Source organism: Osmerus eperlanus, chromosome 8 (genome assembly GCF_963692335.1).
Source record: "Osmerus eperlanus chromosome 8, fOsmEpe2.1, whole genome shotgun sequence".
In the NCBI taxonomy this organism is placed as follows: Eukaryota; Metazoa; Chordata; class Actinopteri; order Osmeriformes; family Osmeridae; genus Osmerus; species Osmerus eperlanus.
This window is the reverse complement of record NC_085025.1, coordinates 12,655,552-12,672,516: the sequence shown is the minus strand read 5'-3', so window position 1 is coordinate 12,672,516 and position 16,965 is coordinate 12,655,552. Positions and strand designations below refer to the sequence as shown.

Below are 16,965 nucleotides of genomic sequence, written 5' to 3'. Positions count from 1 at the left end.
TACCCGCAAGCTGAAAACTGAAATGAATTTAAAAAATGTGTGAGTCACACAAAAGAGGCAGTGTGGAAGCTGAACTGCATCATCTTAACAAAGCTAAGAGCTAAAATAGCCTACAATGCCGGAGAAGCTAGCTAGTCGTAACAAGAATATTATCGTTTTAACAGCTGAAATTATAGTTGGGATAGTAATAGCAGTAGCAGATGTAGCCTAACATTGAGTGCGTTTACTCGGCTTTCTTAGTAGGATTCAATGTGTTGATGGAATGAAACATACAGCAGTAGGGCCGATACAGGAAGACACGGCGACAATTTGTTGCAGAAGGATGATGGTGCAAGTTTTGTCCGTGGAGCATACAACGATTAATAAAAAAGAATCATGTAGACGCGTTTATTGAGTAATCGCATAACTAATTACACATCTAAACGGAGTAATCATATAATTGGCATAAACCGACAATTGCTAGTAATCGGGTTTCACATGGTCAAGTAAACGCACCAATCACCTGTGTGAGAGACTGAGTGGTGCGTGTCTGTCGTTGCCACAGTGATGGTGCAGCTATGATTGCTAACGTGCTGAGGGTAGAGAATAACAGAAATGTAGCTAGAATCCACACCTCAAACAAGTTAACCTAGACGCAAAACTGTACGTCCAATCCAAAATATAAGGATATTTTCCGAGACCCAAGACTCTGCCGAAACCAGAGATGTCCTTTATATGTCTGTGCGGTCAGAAATACGACTACCGGCAGTTTCAAAATCTTGTTTCTTTCGCTTTCTCTGACGAATTTTACCCACCTCTCCATTGAAGTTAGTGAGAGAATTTGAAAGGCTGCTCTCGCTTCAAGGCTCATAGCTGAAAATCTGTAAATGTGAGCTCTTTAGTAGTTACATTGGCTGAAAGAGGACAATTTTTCCTACATTTTAAGGTATAACTTGTTTCTGTAAGTTAAACTATATGAACGTTAGAGGAATTTGTTTGACAATTTAGTTGAATATCAGAAAAAGAGCAGCCAGCAGAGTGTGCCACCCTGCTTGCTGCTCATTCATAAAAATCAAGAAGGAGCAAACATTTTAATGTATTTCAAACTGTCATAATTCAAAATTGGCTGAATATTTGAAAAAGCTGAATCATTTGGGAATAGCTGAATGTCTTGTGAACATTTTAAAGGTTGAATGGTGTCTCTAGCTGAAAGTATGCTGAAGTAGTTACGTTTGAAAGAGGAGGAAGCTTTTTAATGATTTGAAAGGATTTACCATTACTTTTAATGGGAGAATAATTTGCACAAAAACCTTAATGTCTTAAAAAATATAAAAGTGAGAAATACCAAAAGTCATAGCCAACATCTCCTGAAGGAGCTGAACGTTTTGATACAAAAATTGTAGGAATCGGTGAAAGTATGCAGAACTAGTTAAAGGCCAAAAAACGTCGGAAGAACTAAGAAGTTGAAAAACAATAGTGAGAATGCTTAACAGCATTCTCACAATAATATATATGTGAGAGAACAAAGGTTGTGCTCTCGCCGAAGGCTTGAGCACACCCAATAACTGGTGACACGTGAGATACTCTCTAATTGTGTCTGAGGTCCAGGTTCATGGAGAAACGGAAGATTTAGGTGAAAATGACATCTTGAATCACCAGCTGAACAATGAAGACAACGTTGTCAGTGAACTTCAGATTGAACGACAAGAAAGTGAAGTTGCCTTTTCAGCGTTGTCCAAATCAACCAACCTGTCTGATCTTCATGCCATGCTGAGAGAGATGAGCTTAGAGCTGCAACAGACAAAACGGACGTTGGAGGAACTAAAGAGAGAGAATCTGGGTATTTGCTCTATGTTGAATTAAAATACTGTTTTAAAATGCTTCCATTTCAATTTCGTTTAAGGCTTGTTTGTGTTTGAGGCCACTAAGGCCCTGTAAGCCCTGGTTGAAACATGTACAATAGGATATCATTAGGAGATGCACCACATGTTCATACAATATAAAGCTCTCTTTTTGCTGTTTTATCAGCCTTCTCGATCTTCTGCCTGTATCATGGTTTGTTTCTTAGTGATAGCACAGACAGTGCCGCTGAGGACCCTGAAAACAGAATTCAGTCAAATACTTTGTCAGTCACGTGAAAAAGAAATCACGAGTCAAGCCAAAATGTCTATATACTTATAACTTGTTGAATGGTACATTTTGAAATCGAAACAAAATGTCTGTTTTGCAGCTGGAAAGATTGCGTTCTCCGCTTCCTTCTTTACATCAGGGTCTGGCTATGTAGGGCCCTTCTCTGGGACCACCGATCAAGTGTCCCTTATCTTCAGACACGTCTTCGTCAATGCTGGAAATGCTTACAACCCAAACACAGGTATGGTAAAGACGAAGTAATGTGTTTCTGTCCAATATGGTTCTCAACGCATCGTTTCTTCTTATGTTACACACTTATTAAAATGCAGTCTTGCTTCTGCTCATGTGCATATCCCATGTACATTTATGCATTTAGCAGACACTTTTATCCAAAGTGACTTCCAAGAGAGAGCTTTACAAAAGAGCATAGGTCACTGATCATAACAACGAAATAGCCCCAAACATTGCGAGCTGCCAAAACATGAAGCATACATTGTGAAAAAACAAATAAATGCCAAAGGGGAAAACCATAAGAGCATGCAGTTAAACAAGTTACAATTAAACAACATGAAACTCAAAAAGTGCAAGAGTGTACCTGTAGAAAAACAATCAACAGTAAAATATTTATTTGAAAAATATTTATATACTGTATCATGACCTCTTTACTGTACTAGATCACTGTTTTATTAATATATTTTCGTCGATATTGTATGAAAGTATGTTTCCTTTCTCTAACACAGGTTCGTTTTTAGCCCCAACCAGAGGGGTATATGAATTCAAGATCTACCTTTACACCCATGCACACACCTCACACCCAGCAGCAGCTTTCTTGGTTAAAAATGGAGAACAGATCGTTTTAGCTTATGGTAAGTCAGATAACTACCAAGTGAACACGGCAAATGCTGTCACACTAAAGATGGAGGAAGGCGATGTGGTCAATGTCCGTCCCCATACAGCTACAAGGTTGTTTGATAATAGTGATCTCAACCTCTGCACCTTCAGCGGCCAATTGCTGTTCACCTTATAAAGGTTACCATTCAGATTAATCATATAAGTGTAAGAAATATAATGTGCAATGATTATTTTGGATTACAACACCAATATATTACAAAAAAAATTATGATGTACTGTATATACAAATTATATTTTTTTGTACACATTTATACTGTAAGTTTAATGTAGCCTGTCAGTCTGAACATAAAGGATATTCTTTCTGTATCTATTCTAACTATCTGTACTACCTTGTCAGTAACAAATGATAGTTATTGTTTATACAACACTCAATGATATACAATTATAAATGAATAAAAATGTATAAGATAAACTCTGGATTGGTGTTAAGCTGTCCGCAACCAAAATTCCTGGTTGCGCCCCTGGGGAGGAGCATGCAGTAGCGACATACATGCATATACAGTACTGTGCAAAAGTCTTAGACACAAATAACCATTTTGCAAAGTCAAAGAACAAATGCTTTCAGAAAGACTAAACACTGTGTTAAACAATGTTCTCAACATTACTCTTAAGTTCCGCAGCACCAATAAAGAAGACAAATGATAATATTTTGACAAATGTGCATGTCAAAATTCTTGAGCGCCTAATGATGATAGGCCCTCCTTGAAGACTTTTTTTCAGATTTTGTCTGGTATGAATATGTGAAAGGAACAGTACTGGTGATTACAGACTTTGGGTGCAGTGGAGATCCATTGGACATCCAAAAAACATTGTGAGAAAAAGGATAACTGCACCCTTTCGATTCAATACAATGACAGCACAATATTAGCAAGCTGAATTTATGCACATGGTCTTCATACACTGTGCCGGTCCTTCCTATAGGCGACATAGGCAGCCGCCTAGGGCGGCATGAAGAGGGGGGAGGCAATTTCCCAACTGCATCCATTAATTAACCCTCCCGCACTACCAACAGAGGGCGCCAACCGCGCCACGTCATATGTCCGTGTTGTGGTTGGGGGGGCGGCGCCCTGATTTGCGCCCCCAGTCACTTTCACTGTTTTCAAAAGCCATTGGTTAATTGACATAAAATAAGGCCTAAACCAGGTTGGTTAACTAACCCTAAACAACTAACCCTAAACCTGGTTTGGGTTAGTTAGTTAATTTTGTCAAATCTGGCCCGTGGTGTAATTATATTTGACCCGCGAGATAATATCAAATTTCTATTTGAGCTGGCCCGCCGGTAACGCTAATAGGCCTACTACAAATCCAAGAATGCTCTGCTAGTGCCTTGGCGCAACAAGACCCGCAAGCATCCCCTCCTCCGTTTTCATTCATTCGCAATTCACCTCGGGCAGATGTCAGACACTCCTTCCAAAAAATGGCCAAACGGAAGATGTAAACAGGAGCTAGACAGAATAGGTGTGTTCGACTTGGTCGTCCATTGCCAGGACAGACTGTCTCGTGTGCGAAGCCAACGTGGCTGTAACAAAAGAATATAACAACACTATGAAAGGAAACACCACGACAAGTAGGCTACAAGGACCTGGTTATAAAGCAGAAGAGCCAAAAGGTAAAGGAGATGAAAATAAGTTTGGTTTCATGACAATGTTCACAAAGGCCACATCACAAAGTGAAGCTGCTGTAAAGGCTTGCTTTATTGTGGCAGCAGAGATCGCTAAATCAGGGAAAGGGAAGGGAAAACTGTTTTCAATAAATATGATATCTGGCCGGCGACTTTGTCCCAGTTTTTAATTTTGGCCCACTGTTTATGTGAGTTTGACACCCCTGGCCTAAACTAAGCAGTGTGTCTTGACAAGTTTGATCAATTATGTCAATTATGGCGTATCCGTTCTTCAACCCTGTGTAGATGAAGGTGCTCATACTATACAAAGAGCGTTTATCCCACCAGCCTTAAGGGTCTTCAGAGACAGAAGTAGGATAATGCTTCCATGACCAATATCTGTGGAAGAGGTATAGGTTCAGCAGGCCCAGCATAGTTTATCTAGATTGACAATAAAATCTTTCTTAAAAAAAAATATATATATACATAAAACAACACTTTAGCAACTAGACTATGTAGTTTTCTGGAATCACACATAAGGAAGAAAACTCACTGTAGCCAAGCCTTGACCACTGTTGAGTCTGTCTGCATCTGTGTGTGTTTGCATGTGGGACATTCTTGAACAGAGTTGGTGACTTAGAAAGGTTTAGCAAAGGCAACTATGCCAGGAAATAAGAAGGGTATACCTTTCTCCAAAGTGGTTTGGAGTTTTCCAGGTCATCTTGAAACACAAAGAATCAAAAATACTTTGTATTCAATTGTATAAAGTATTTTCATTGTTTAAAGTAGCCTATATGTTGACAAGCCTCTGTATTACTTCATCCTCTCCTTCTGGCGTCCCCAATGTTATAGGTGCAATATACTGTCTCCATGCATGTATCCAGGCCCACTGGAAGACTCAGGGGCTGACTGCCTGGTGCCCCCAGGGTTGAAAAAGCATTTCTAAAATGCCCTTTAGAGCAGCAAAAATGAATAGTAATAATTGGATTTGGATTAAATGTGCATGTGTAATATAATAATTATATATTTTTAGTCATGCTAAGCAATTTTAAATGCTAAAAGCTACAGTTTGGGTCACCTTCTGATCTGGAAGTATGTGCTGGATCTGTGCAATAATACTTATGTCAGTGAATCCCCATTTTAGTCATGGTCATCTTTCCCTTATATTTTGAAGCTCAGCATTTAGCCTATCAGTTAAATGTGTGTGGCAAAGTTATTTTGAAGTAGGCTAATTTATTAATTTTGTTCAAGATGTGAAGAATATTATTAGCCTTACTTTACCTAACTTTTTTGGCTATTATTCTCAACCTCCTGTTGAGAATATTTTATCAGATAATTTTATCAAATTATCAGTAGGCCTAAATGCATTAGTTAGCTTTTGTTAAGTAGATTTGGTAGGCCTACAATTTACGCATTTAAACGGTCAACAATGTTTTGCCAAATCGTCTCCCTCGCCCTGTTAATTGCGGAAATATTGAAAGTTTTGGGGATAACTCCAAAAAACAAAAAAATCCAGTTACGCTGCTGAAAATAACACTGCTCTGCTGGTTTACGCTCTGCTTTTTGCGACATAACTCTTCTTTTCGACGATGGCCTGATCTGGGCTGCTTCGGTTCTCTGTGTGTGCGCACAATCTAAGCTTATTGAGGTCTAGCTTGCATTAGCGTTGCCTGTTAGTGGAACGGAACGTTAGTGGAACGGCTTGAGGCCAAAGTGAGACTTTTTCGTGTAAGCGTGACTTGCGTTAGTGACGTTGATGGAACACAGAGGCCTGTTCCATAAAATGAGTTTACCGAATAAGCCAGACTTATGTCAGTTAGTCGGACTCATTTCTAGTTCATTCGGTTCCATAAAGCTAGCTCAACGTAGTTCAAACTCAGTTACTATGGTAACTTATGCTTCGAAACTAGCCTGGGCTGCGTTTCCCGAAAGCGTTATAAGCCTAAGTTGATAGTAGCATCCATCGAACGACGAATCTTCGTATTACGGGCCGTTCCCAAAAACACCGTAGCTAAAGTGTCTCTTGAAAATGTATCCTCCATTTTCCCGACACAAAAACCATGTTAAAAAGTTAGGCTACTGGATAATGTATTGATTAATAGTAGGCTATTTATATTAAACATTGTCAAAAAAGTCAAATTGGATGTGTTTAGAGGGTGTCTGTTTTTTAATCAACGAAGTAAAGGTCTAAAAAAGGACCTCAACCTACGTAGCCTATCGTTCACGCCAATCATGGCGTGTCATTTTATTTTGATGAAGCGGTGGATGAGAGCTGTCATAGTACACGGCTTAAAGGGAACGTTCTTTCTGGAGTCCCGTGGCCGTGTGCATTGCTTTTGCCGTGGTGGATTGTATGATTCATGTTTTACCTCTTGGGCTGCTTAAGAATAGGGTGCACGCGCAATTACTTACTACTTAAATCTGACTTGAATTAGTAGGAGTGCGTGAGCTGAAATTGGCCTTTATGGAACCGCTTTAGCCCCGCTTGACTAATTAAACTAATTCAGGTCAGGTTTGGGACTTAAAGTCCAACTTTTTTGAGCGGCCTTTATGGAACAGGCCTCTGGTTTCTCAGGCTTCCACAATGTCGCAAAACAAAACCCTCACAAAGAGCAACCAAACACACAAAGAGAGACCTCCTTTGAAACAAACAGTGGCACAGATATACAGCTGAAGGGATGACGGGACTGGATGATGGGAACAGGAACAAGCTGAACATGATACCGGGAGGGACGAGTCAGTGATGAGTGGCAATGAGGGTGATTGGCGACTCCTGTACAGAAAGAAAAACAAAGACACACACAACACATGACAGGATTGCGGGACGTAACACCACCTACCAGGTTTACATTCCCCTGATTTGGGTTGAGCTTTAACTGTATATTTCTTCTTTACCTCTCTTGCAGTGTACTTTTTCAATCACACTGCCCTTCTGTGTGCCTTCATGGAAAGCAGGCCATTAAGTTGTTTTTTCTCTTTCAAACCTAAACTTTACCCTGTATGCTGTAGCCCAATAAAGCTGTAACATAATCAAATGCACAAAGTTTATCTTAATTCAGAGTTGATAAGTGGGGTTCCAGTGCCTCATAGATTGAGGTACACATGCTTTCTTTGAAGAAGCGCTCAAGGAAGTAGAACAGGTTCAGCAGTTGTAAAACGTGACACACACTTAAACGTGACACACACTTAAAATTGCTTAACTTTTCATTACTAAAACTACTGATAATACTGTATCAGTATAATGTATCAAATAAGAAATTTGTTCCTGTGAGTTTTGCCTAGTCAGGACTGGCCTAACCAGAAGGAGTTCAGGTACATGGTGGCTGGGTCCACTCTTAAACATTCTATGCTCTTTCCCAGGCAGAGACTACACTATTTTAAACACATTTGGTGGAGTAATAGAGGCACCTGCGGAATTTTAGATATCGTCTCAAATCCTCAATTGCCAAAAATCAAATAATCTACCCAAAGTCTCATAAAATACTCCTTCATGGGCAATCAAACACATTTCTGTTGACTAAGTGAACACAATTCCCAATTTCTTTTATTGGCATATTATTCTCCCATATCCATGTCAGTGGAAATGTACTTTATTTGTGAATGCAATGTGAGGGATTCTTAAGAACCACATGAAGTGGTCCAAAACATTGTTTTTGTACACTGTTCATTTCTGTCATTTATCTGGAATTATAGCTACTAAAAGACAGTAGGATAAAAACAAAACATGAAAGAAAAGACAAGCAGCACCACTGAACCCTACACATGATTCTTAATCTGATCAGTAATGTGTGCTGGAGGATTTACCATACAATTACCGTATTGATGTCTACTTTGGAACTTCATCCGTAATCATTGTTCTTGTTGCACTGTATAGTATTGTTGTTCACTGAGCCTGGGAGCTGAGATGTTGTTACTTTGCAATGTGGCTAGTATTTTCATTTCATTTTTATCAACTACTGATCTGCTTCAAGTGTAACTACATATGTAACTAGAGAGGGTACAATTTCTGTGGAAATTGTAGGGTGTGCTTGCTTGCGTCGGTTGCACAGGGGTCCGTTTTTGAATGACATTTTTACAACTGATATTTCTGTATATTTTATATAAAAATGCATAGGGCCTACTTATTATTTATAGAGATTACATAGATTTTGCTGCTCAGTTACAACTCAAAACACGAGTAAAGTGTAGAATGAAATATGATGTCTTGTCATTTCCCCTGCAAGAGGCAGCCTCATAGCTGAATCAAAACGAATAAATTTGGCAGACCGGTCTAAAAATTGACCTAATCTCTATGACTTAAAACGTCCTTTTAAGTTTTCCCTTCTCGTGATATTTTCAGGCATTTAGCCTACCGCATTCATTCATAATAAAGAACCCCCTTTGAAGATTATTCTACGACGTTACCGGCAGTAGAAGATGGAATCGCGATTCAAACAGTACCATCTTCTAACTGAAAATATGCCCCCAAAAACGTTAATAAGCTTGACATTTATTTAGTGGAAAATCGCTCATTCATAAAAAGCTCACTGGTAGCGATCATTGTCAGTAACAACGCAAAATGCGATATAGCCCTGTGTGGAGAAGCTGCCCCGGTAAATTCTACTACAGTACACTAGACTACTGCTGTGTTCGTCTTGGTAGCGATTGCGCTGGTTGAATTCGATTGAACGTTCCGTTGTACGGTTTAGGCTGAAATTAATTATTTTCATGAACAGATTGACAAAGTTTAGGCTGTGGCAATGAAGTTAAGGTTAGTAGTTAGATAGATTTTTGATTTAAGTAAGGGGAGTGCCGAACATGTTCTGTCGCCGTTTGACTTCCTAAACAGCTGTGTACTGTAGATGTTTTTGTAGTGTGTCTCGCGTAAGCTACAGCGTTGCAGTGAGCTAGCTACACTGGTTTGAAACCACAGGTAATGGTAATTTCACCAACAAATCGTTTACTAATGTCAGAATAAATCCTACAACGAAAATGTATATGTGAGGAATGTTTATTTTAACGATTGAAAACAGATATATCATAGACCACTGTAGTATTTGTTGCCCGGGCAACACAGGCTAATGTCATGATGCTAATACTTCAGTGAAATAGTAGACTACTGTTTCCGAAAGTAGATGTACTTCCTTAATAATATCAGCTTATATTGTACATTACACATCACAATTGTGTGTCATATCACAAAGTAAAATGAGTAAATAGTTATCACCCTGGCCTCTTTGCTTGTGGCGTTTCTGCAGCTGCCTTGCAGTAAAGCTATAGTTAGCCTAGCTATCCCCCAAGTTAACAGATGCGAAATGAATGTTCTGCCAAAGGTAGTCACGCGTGTTTTCGTGACGTTAGTGACGTAGTGACGTTAGTAAAGTCAGTGACTGTGGCTAGCAAATTAGCCACCGTTAGCTTCACTTTTCGCCACAAAAACTTAACTGCAGCCTAAACCATGCAACGGAACGTAAATAAAAATACAAGCAACTCAATCGCTACCAAGACGAAACTTTTGACACCTAGGTTGTCTATGTAGGCCAAATATTGACAAAGATTTAGGGGGGCAAAAATAAATAATAACTAGAAACGGCTGTTCCTGCGAAACAGCAGTGAGAATGCTGAAAACCTGAATGGGGATAGTTGACCATGCAAAAAAAGCTGAAAATAGTGAAAATTTAGTAGAAAGTTATAAGCTGAAGCTTCAAAGCAACCGAAAGGTATTTTTGAAAGGGACTGGAGCAGCATTCCAACAATGATTTGAAAGGATTTACCATTACTTTTAAAGGGAGAATAATTTGCACAAAAACCTTAATATTTTAAAAAGTATAAAAGTGAGAAATGAGAAAATACCCGCAAGCTGAAATGAATTTCAAAAATGTGTGAGTCACACAAAAGAGGCAGTGTGGAAGCTGAACTGCATCATCTTAACAAAGCTAAGAGCTAAAATAGCCTACAATGTGGGAGAAGCTGAAAGCTGAACTGTTAAACAGAAGAAGAAGTAGGCTAGCTAGTCATAACAAGAATATTATCGTTTTAACAGATTAAATTATAGTTGGGATAGTAATAGCAGTAGCAGATGTAGCCTATGCGTTTACTCGGCTTTCTTAGTTGGATTCAATGTGTTGATGGAATGAAACATACAGCAGTAGGGCCCATACAGGAAGACACGGCGACACTTTGTTGCAGAAGGATGATGGTGCAAGTTTTGTCCGTGGAGCATACAACGATTAATAAAAAAGAATCATGTAGACGTGTTTATTGAGTAATCGCATAACTAATTACACATGTAAACGGAGTAATCTATTATTGGCATAAACCGACAATTGCTAGTAATCGTGTTTCTCATGGTCAAGTAAACGTACCCATCACCTGTGTGAGAGACTGAGTGGTGCGTGTCTGTCGTTACGGTGATGGTGCAGCTATGATTGCTAATGCGCTGAGGGCAGAGAATAAGAGAAATGTAGCTAGAATCCACACCTCAAACAAGATAACCTAGACGCAAAACTGTACGTCCAATCCAAAATATAAGGATATTTTCCAAGACCCAAGACTCTGCCGAAACCAGAGATATTCTTTATATATCTGTGCAGTCAGAAATACGACTCTACCTGCAGTTTCAAAAACGTGTTCCTTTTGCTTTCCTGGTGCTTGTTTGTTTGGTTGCCACGGTGATCGCGCAGCTGTGATAGCTAACGAGCTAGGCAGAGGGAAAAACGAACATTTACCTAGCATCCACACCTCAAACAAGTTGACCTAGACGCAAAACTATACGTCTAATCCAAAATATAAGGATATTTTCCGAGACCCAAGACTCTGCCGAAACCAGAGATGTCCTTTATATGTCTGTGCGGTCAGAAATACGACTCTATCGGCAGTTTCAAAATCTTGTTCCTTCTTGCTTTCTCTGACTGATTTTACTCACCTCTCCATTGAAGTTAGTGAGAGAATTTGAAAGGCTGCTCTCGCTTCAAGGCTCATAGCTGAAAATCTGTAAATGTGAGCTCTTTAGTAGTTACATTGGCTGAAAGAGGAAAAATGTTCCTACATTTTAAGGTATAACTTGTTTCTGTAAGTTAAACTATATGAACGTTAGAGGAATTTGTTTGACAAATTAGTTGAATATCAGAATAAAAATCAAGAAGGAGCAAACATTTTAATGTATTTCAAACTGTCATAATTCAAAATTGGCTGAACATTTGAAAAAGATGAATCATTTGGGAATAGCTGAATGTCTTGTGAACATTTTAAAGGTTGAATGGTGTCTCTAGCTGAAAGTAAGCTGAAGTAGTTACGTTTGAAAGAGGAGGAAGCTTTTTAATGATTTGAAAGGATTTACCATTACTTTTAATGGGAGAATAATTTGCACAAAAACCTTAATGTCTTAAAAAGTATAAAAGTGAGAAATACCAAAAGTCATAGCCATCATCTCCTGAAGGAGCTGAACGTTTTGATACAAAAGTTGTAGGAATCGGTTAAAGTATGCAGAACGAGTTAAAGGCCAAAAAACGGCGGAAGAACTGAGAAGTTGAAAAGCAATAGTGAGAATGCTTAACAGCATTCTCACAATAATAAATATATATGTGAGAGAACAAAGTTTGTGCTCTCGCCGAAGGCTTGAGCACACCCAATAACTTATGACACGTGAGATACATTGTGAGTGCTGTGAATAAACAACATTCTCAGTCTATCCAATCATGGTAACCTCAGTATGCACAAACATATGGACATGGACTTGTTTTGCATTATCACATTCATGATTCAAGAAATACCATGTGATGGGTGCTCAAGTGTATTTCCTTTTCGACATCACGTGTATGGGTCAATGTTGTTGGAAATGAATCGTGAAACTAGAGAGGGTGCACTGTGTATAAAAGTGCAACAGACACACCCAAAAGCAAACAGCGAAAACCGAAGAATACAGTAGAAGCAGAAGAATGAAGACCTCTGTAGTTCTGTTGATGCTGGTGTGCTGCTCTCTGTCTGAGGTCCAGGTTCATGGAGAAACGGAAGACTTAGGTGAAAATGACATCTTGAATCACCAGCTGAACAAATCAACCAACCTGTCTCTTCATGCCACGCTGATAAAGATGAGCTTAGAGCTGCAACAGACAAAACGGATGTTGGAGGAACTAAAGACAGAGAATCTGGGTATGTTTAATTAAAATGCTGTTTTAAAATGCTGCCATTTCAATTTCGTTTGAGGCTTGTTTGAGGCCAATAAGGCACTGCAAGCCCTGGTTGAGACGTGTAAAATATGGGCTAGGATATCATTAGGAGATGCACCACATGCTCATACAATATAAAGCTCTCTTTTTGCTGTTTATATCAGCCTTCTAGATCTTCTGCCCGTATCATGCTTTTTTTTCATATTGATAGCCCAGACAGTGCCGCTGAGGACCCTGAAAACAAACTTGTCTATTTTTATGTCAACCCTTTGTCAGTCACATGAAAAAGAAATCACGGCTCAAGCCAAAATTTCGATATACTTATGACTTGTTGAATGGTACATTTTGAAATTGAAACAAAATGTCTGTTTTGCAGATGGAAAGGTGGCGTTCTCCGCTTCCTTCTCTACATCAGGGGGTGGCTATGTAGGGCCCTTCTCTGGGACCACCAATCAAGTGTCCCTTATCTTCAGACACGTCTTCGTCAATGTTGGAAATGCTTACAACCCAAACACAGGTATGGTAAAGACGAAGTAATGTGTTTTTGTCCAATATGGTTCTCAACACATCGTTTCTTCTTATGTTACACACTTATTAAAATGCAGTCTTGCTTCTGCTCATGAGCATATCCTATATACTGTATCATGACTGTACTTTACTGTACTAGATATCTGTGTTTTATTATTATATTTTCGTCAATATTGTATGAAAGTTTGTTTCCCTTCTCTAACACAGGTTCGTTTTTATCCCCAACCAGAGGGGTCTACGAATTCAAGATCTATCTTTACACCCATGCACACACCTCATACCCAGCAGCAGCTTTCTTGGTTAAAAACGGAGAACGGATCGTTTTAGCTTATGGTAAATCAGATAACTACCAAGTGAACACGGCAAATGCTGTCACACTAAAGATGGAGGAAGGCGATGTGGTCAATGTTCGTCCCCAATCAGGTGCAAGGTTCTATGATAATGAGAACCACCACTGCACCTTCAGCGGCCAATTGCTGTTCACCTTATAAAAGTTACCATTTGGATAAATCCTTTAGTAAGTGTAAGAAATATAATGCACAATGATTATTTTGATTGTAAACAATGATTAGATTGTACACATTTATACTGTAAGTTTAATGTAGCCTGTCAGTCTGAACGTAAAGGATATTCTTTCTGTATCTATTCTAATTATCTGTACTACCTTGTCAGTAACCAATAATAAAGTTCTTTCATACGACACTCAACATTATAAATGAATACAAATTACCGATAATGAATAAAAAGACCAATGTTCTCAACGGTTCATGTTGGAGTTAATGGTCAATTCTTGGAGGAAACAGAGTAGCCAACAGTGTAGTGTAATTTAACGTTGGGCGTTATTGTACATTTGCACGCGAGTTTCCCCACAAGAGCTCTCATTATTAGAATCATTGACCGTCTCCAGGCATACGTCCATCTCCCGAGACCTCCCGAAGTACCTCACTAATAAGTAGCCCGCCCACCCCCCACACGCCTTTCCCCTGCCCCACCTTCCCTGCCTTGTCCTGGGGCCAGACGGACACCAGGGACATGCATATCAAGGAGCGGGGTATTGGAAAAGTGAGACCGAGTTGTGGACTCCCCATTAGCACTGAGCCTACACTGCCATATTTTGCCAGAGGGTGATCAGCATTGCAAAGGGGAGTGTGAACAGGAACAATAGAGGCAGGCCCCAGCCAGCGGCGGAGGGCAGGGGATCAATAACTTCTTCTATTGATCCTGGTGCCTTAGAATGCAAAACAGGTGGCAATTACCACTTGTAGGAAAACTGACAAGACAGATTACAGTGTAGGTATAGTGGTAAATCAGGGTAATACTACGGGTTTTCGACAGTGTGACCGAGATTTTGGAACTACAGACCACTCCGGGGTACTGTCTGATGTTTGGGGAAAAATCTGAATGTATTATCTCGCTCAGACATTTTATGTGGAAGTCTGTGGGACCAGCTCAACATCAATTGAATATTTGAGTAATTCAGCAGGTCCTCATAACCCATCTGGTGCCCAACGGCACTAGTGAGGATTGTGGACAAAAGTAACTGAAGAGATTTAGACGACCACATTACACAGAGGTTGAGATGGACTACGTCTGTGTGCGAGGCTTTTGCAGTGGCTGTCAGTGCATCTTGGTCTGGGGGTCTCAAAAACACCAGACAATGCATAGCCAGGTTAATACATTTAATAAGTTATTAACTTACAGTAACGTATTAAGTTTAATCTATCCCTTAATATGTTTACGAAGGGATATAGGCAGAAAATCGAATACTTCAGCTATGTACTCTACGCACATATTTCCTATTTTGTTAAACTTTGGTCGATGTAAAACATTTAGTTGGTCGATATTCAAAAACACAGATTTATGTAATTGATCTCTCTGAATGAGGAATACACTTCAAATGAAACGAGGAGAGATATGAACCCGGGTCTTCCTCTGAGTCCTGCTGGGAACTGCACCGTGTGCACGACCGCGGGCGAGCCTCCAGCCCCTGGCATCGCTATCTCCGACGCATCAGAGGGGAAGGAACACAAACTTCATTTTAATACTGGCGTTTTATATTCATAAATATTTTGACATAAATTGCCTACGTGCCTTCCATGTGCAATGGGCATTCATTTACCAAGCAGGAAAACACTTTCCGGCCAAACGGCCCCTATTTGCCCTTGCTGTGCATGCAGAGCCCTGGTCATTTGCTTCTGGCTCATCAAGCTCTCCATTATGTCACGCTGCATCCTGCCCTGCAGTTTCTCCTTCATAGTATCCAAGTGACGTTCATTATGCATGACATTATTGTGTTTTGCAGAGCCCCCCCACCCCGATCTATCTAAACATCGGAAACGTAAGTTCATGCTCCCAAATGTCCTTTCAATTACAACCTGATACCTTGTCAGATGTTCCTACCATAGCACAAATCTAAAAGCCTAACCCTTGGTGTGTGCATGTGCAGTAATTCCTTGGAGGACAATCTGACGAGTACAATTCATTTGAGGACACCAGGAGCATAGTCGTGCCCTGTGTTATCAATTTAGCTAAATGAATGAAAGAATGACACAATACCCCCATCCCAAGTCTCTGCAACAAGTTCTACGGAGGCAGGCATCTTCCTCAATACAGTCCCTGTATGCCTCAGCTGATAGATGTATCTACTGCAGGACGCTCCCCAATCTTTGAAGACAAAAAGACAGATGCTTCCACACCTCAGACATTGCATTTGTTCCATCTTACTGGCCATAGGCCTGTAGCATACAGCCCAATCACCGATGCCCAATGGATCGACGCACAACTAAAATCAACACCATTCACTACGCATGCAATGGGGTGGAAAGAATTCCTTCTCAGTGTGGGGGGTTAACATTACATGGGGGTTGGGAAGAGCTACATGGCCTCAAATAAGGTGTCACCACAGTATACAATAGTGTACTTGTACAGGGTTACAGTCCAGGTTTGCTGTAACCCAACGTGATCAACATGTCAGCATGACGACATATTGATTGTGCCTTAAAAAAAAGGTATCTTTATCTTGTAATATGATATTAATTGTTGTTTCATGATAAGATGATTAGTGAGTATTTAGTCAGCAGAATTAAGTCTCTTGTATTTTATCTTAGAAATGGTGCTAAAGGCGATGATTTAATCTGGAAGGAAATTTCAAGTAAATATTCTGTATTGCTAGATCACTACTACTGTATGTAAATACTTTTCAACAGTAAACATGCATAGAGTTGTTTTAACTCCATGTCACACAGAGTAATGAGTTGAGTTCTCTAATATGGAGCTGGCCTTTTAGGATTCAATTCCATGTGAAAATAACTCCACATTAAATCCCACAGTAAAACCACAACCACACATTCTTTTCAAACCTCTTAAGAAAGAAAAGAAAATGAACGCTTTCAAAGGGCTGTGGGAGGGCGAAATGTAGTGAAGTGAGAGAAACAACCTATCCAAAATAACAACATGAGGTCTCCATCAACCTCAGGGAGTGGCAACCCATTCAAAGAATTTTGTTATTGAGCGTGGCCTTTGTTATCGACCAGCAATCAAGTCACTTCAGGGTGCCAGAGAAGTTCAATACTTTCTATTTAACCCCCCCATTTGTGAATCATCGAGCGCTTCATTCCTCTCGCTTACATTTCTTTCTATTGTTTTTCTGTTTGACACAGAGTAGCTGGT

At 39.8% G+C, this 16,965-nt stretch overlaps 1 protein-coding gene across 2 annotated transcripts; it reads left to right on the top strand.

Annotated features, from left to right (window-relative positions):
• The first annotated feature begins 1,579 nt into the window (after window positions 1–1,579).
• LOC134025048 (complement C1q-like protein 2) lies at window positions 1,580–13,829 on the top strand. 2 transcript variants are annotated; one of them, XM_062467843.1, is made up of 3 exons: window positions 1,580–1,819; window positions 13,145–13,285; window positions 13,504–13,828. In XM_062467843.1, the coding sequence occupies exons 1-3, from the start codon at window positions 1,747–1,749 to the stop codon at window positions 13,785–13,787; spliced, it is 498 nt and encodes a 165-aa protein (XP_062323827.1). In that variant the 5' UTR covers window positions 1,580–1,746; the 3' UTR covers window positions 13,788–13,828. The 2 variants fall into 2 exon arrangements, with proteins under 2 accessions (XP_062323827.1, XP_062323828.1); XM_062467844.1 differs by lacking the exon at window positions 1,580–1,819 and adding an exon at window positions 12,675–12,751 and having other exon boundaries at window positions 13,504–13,829.
• Window positions 13,830–16,965: the final 3,136 nt, after the last annotated feature.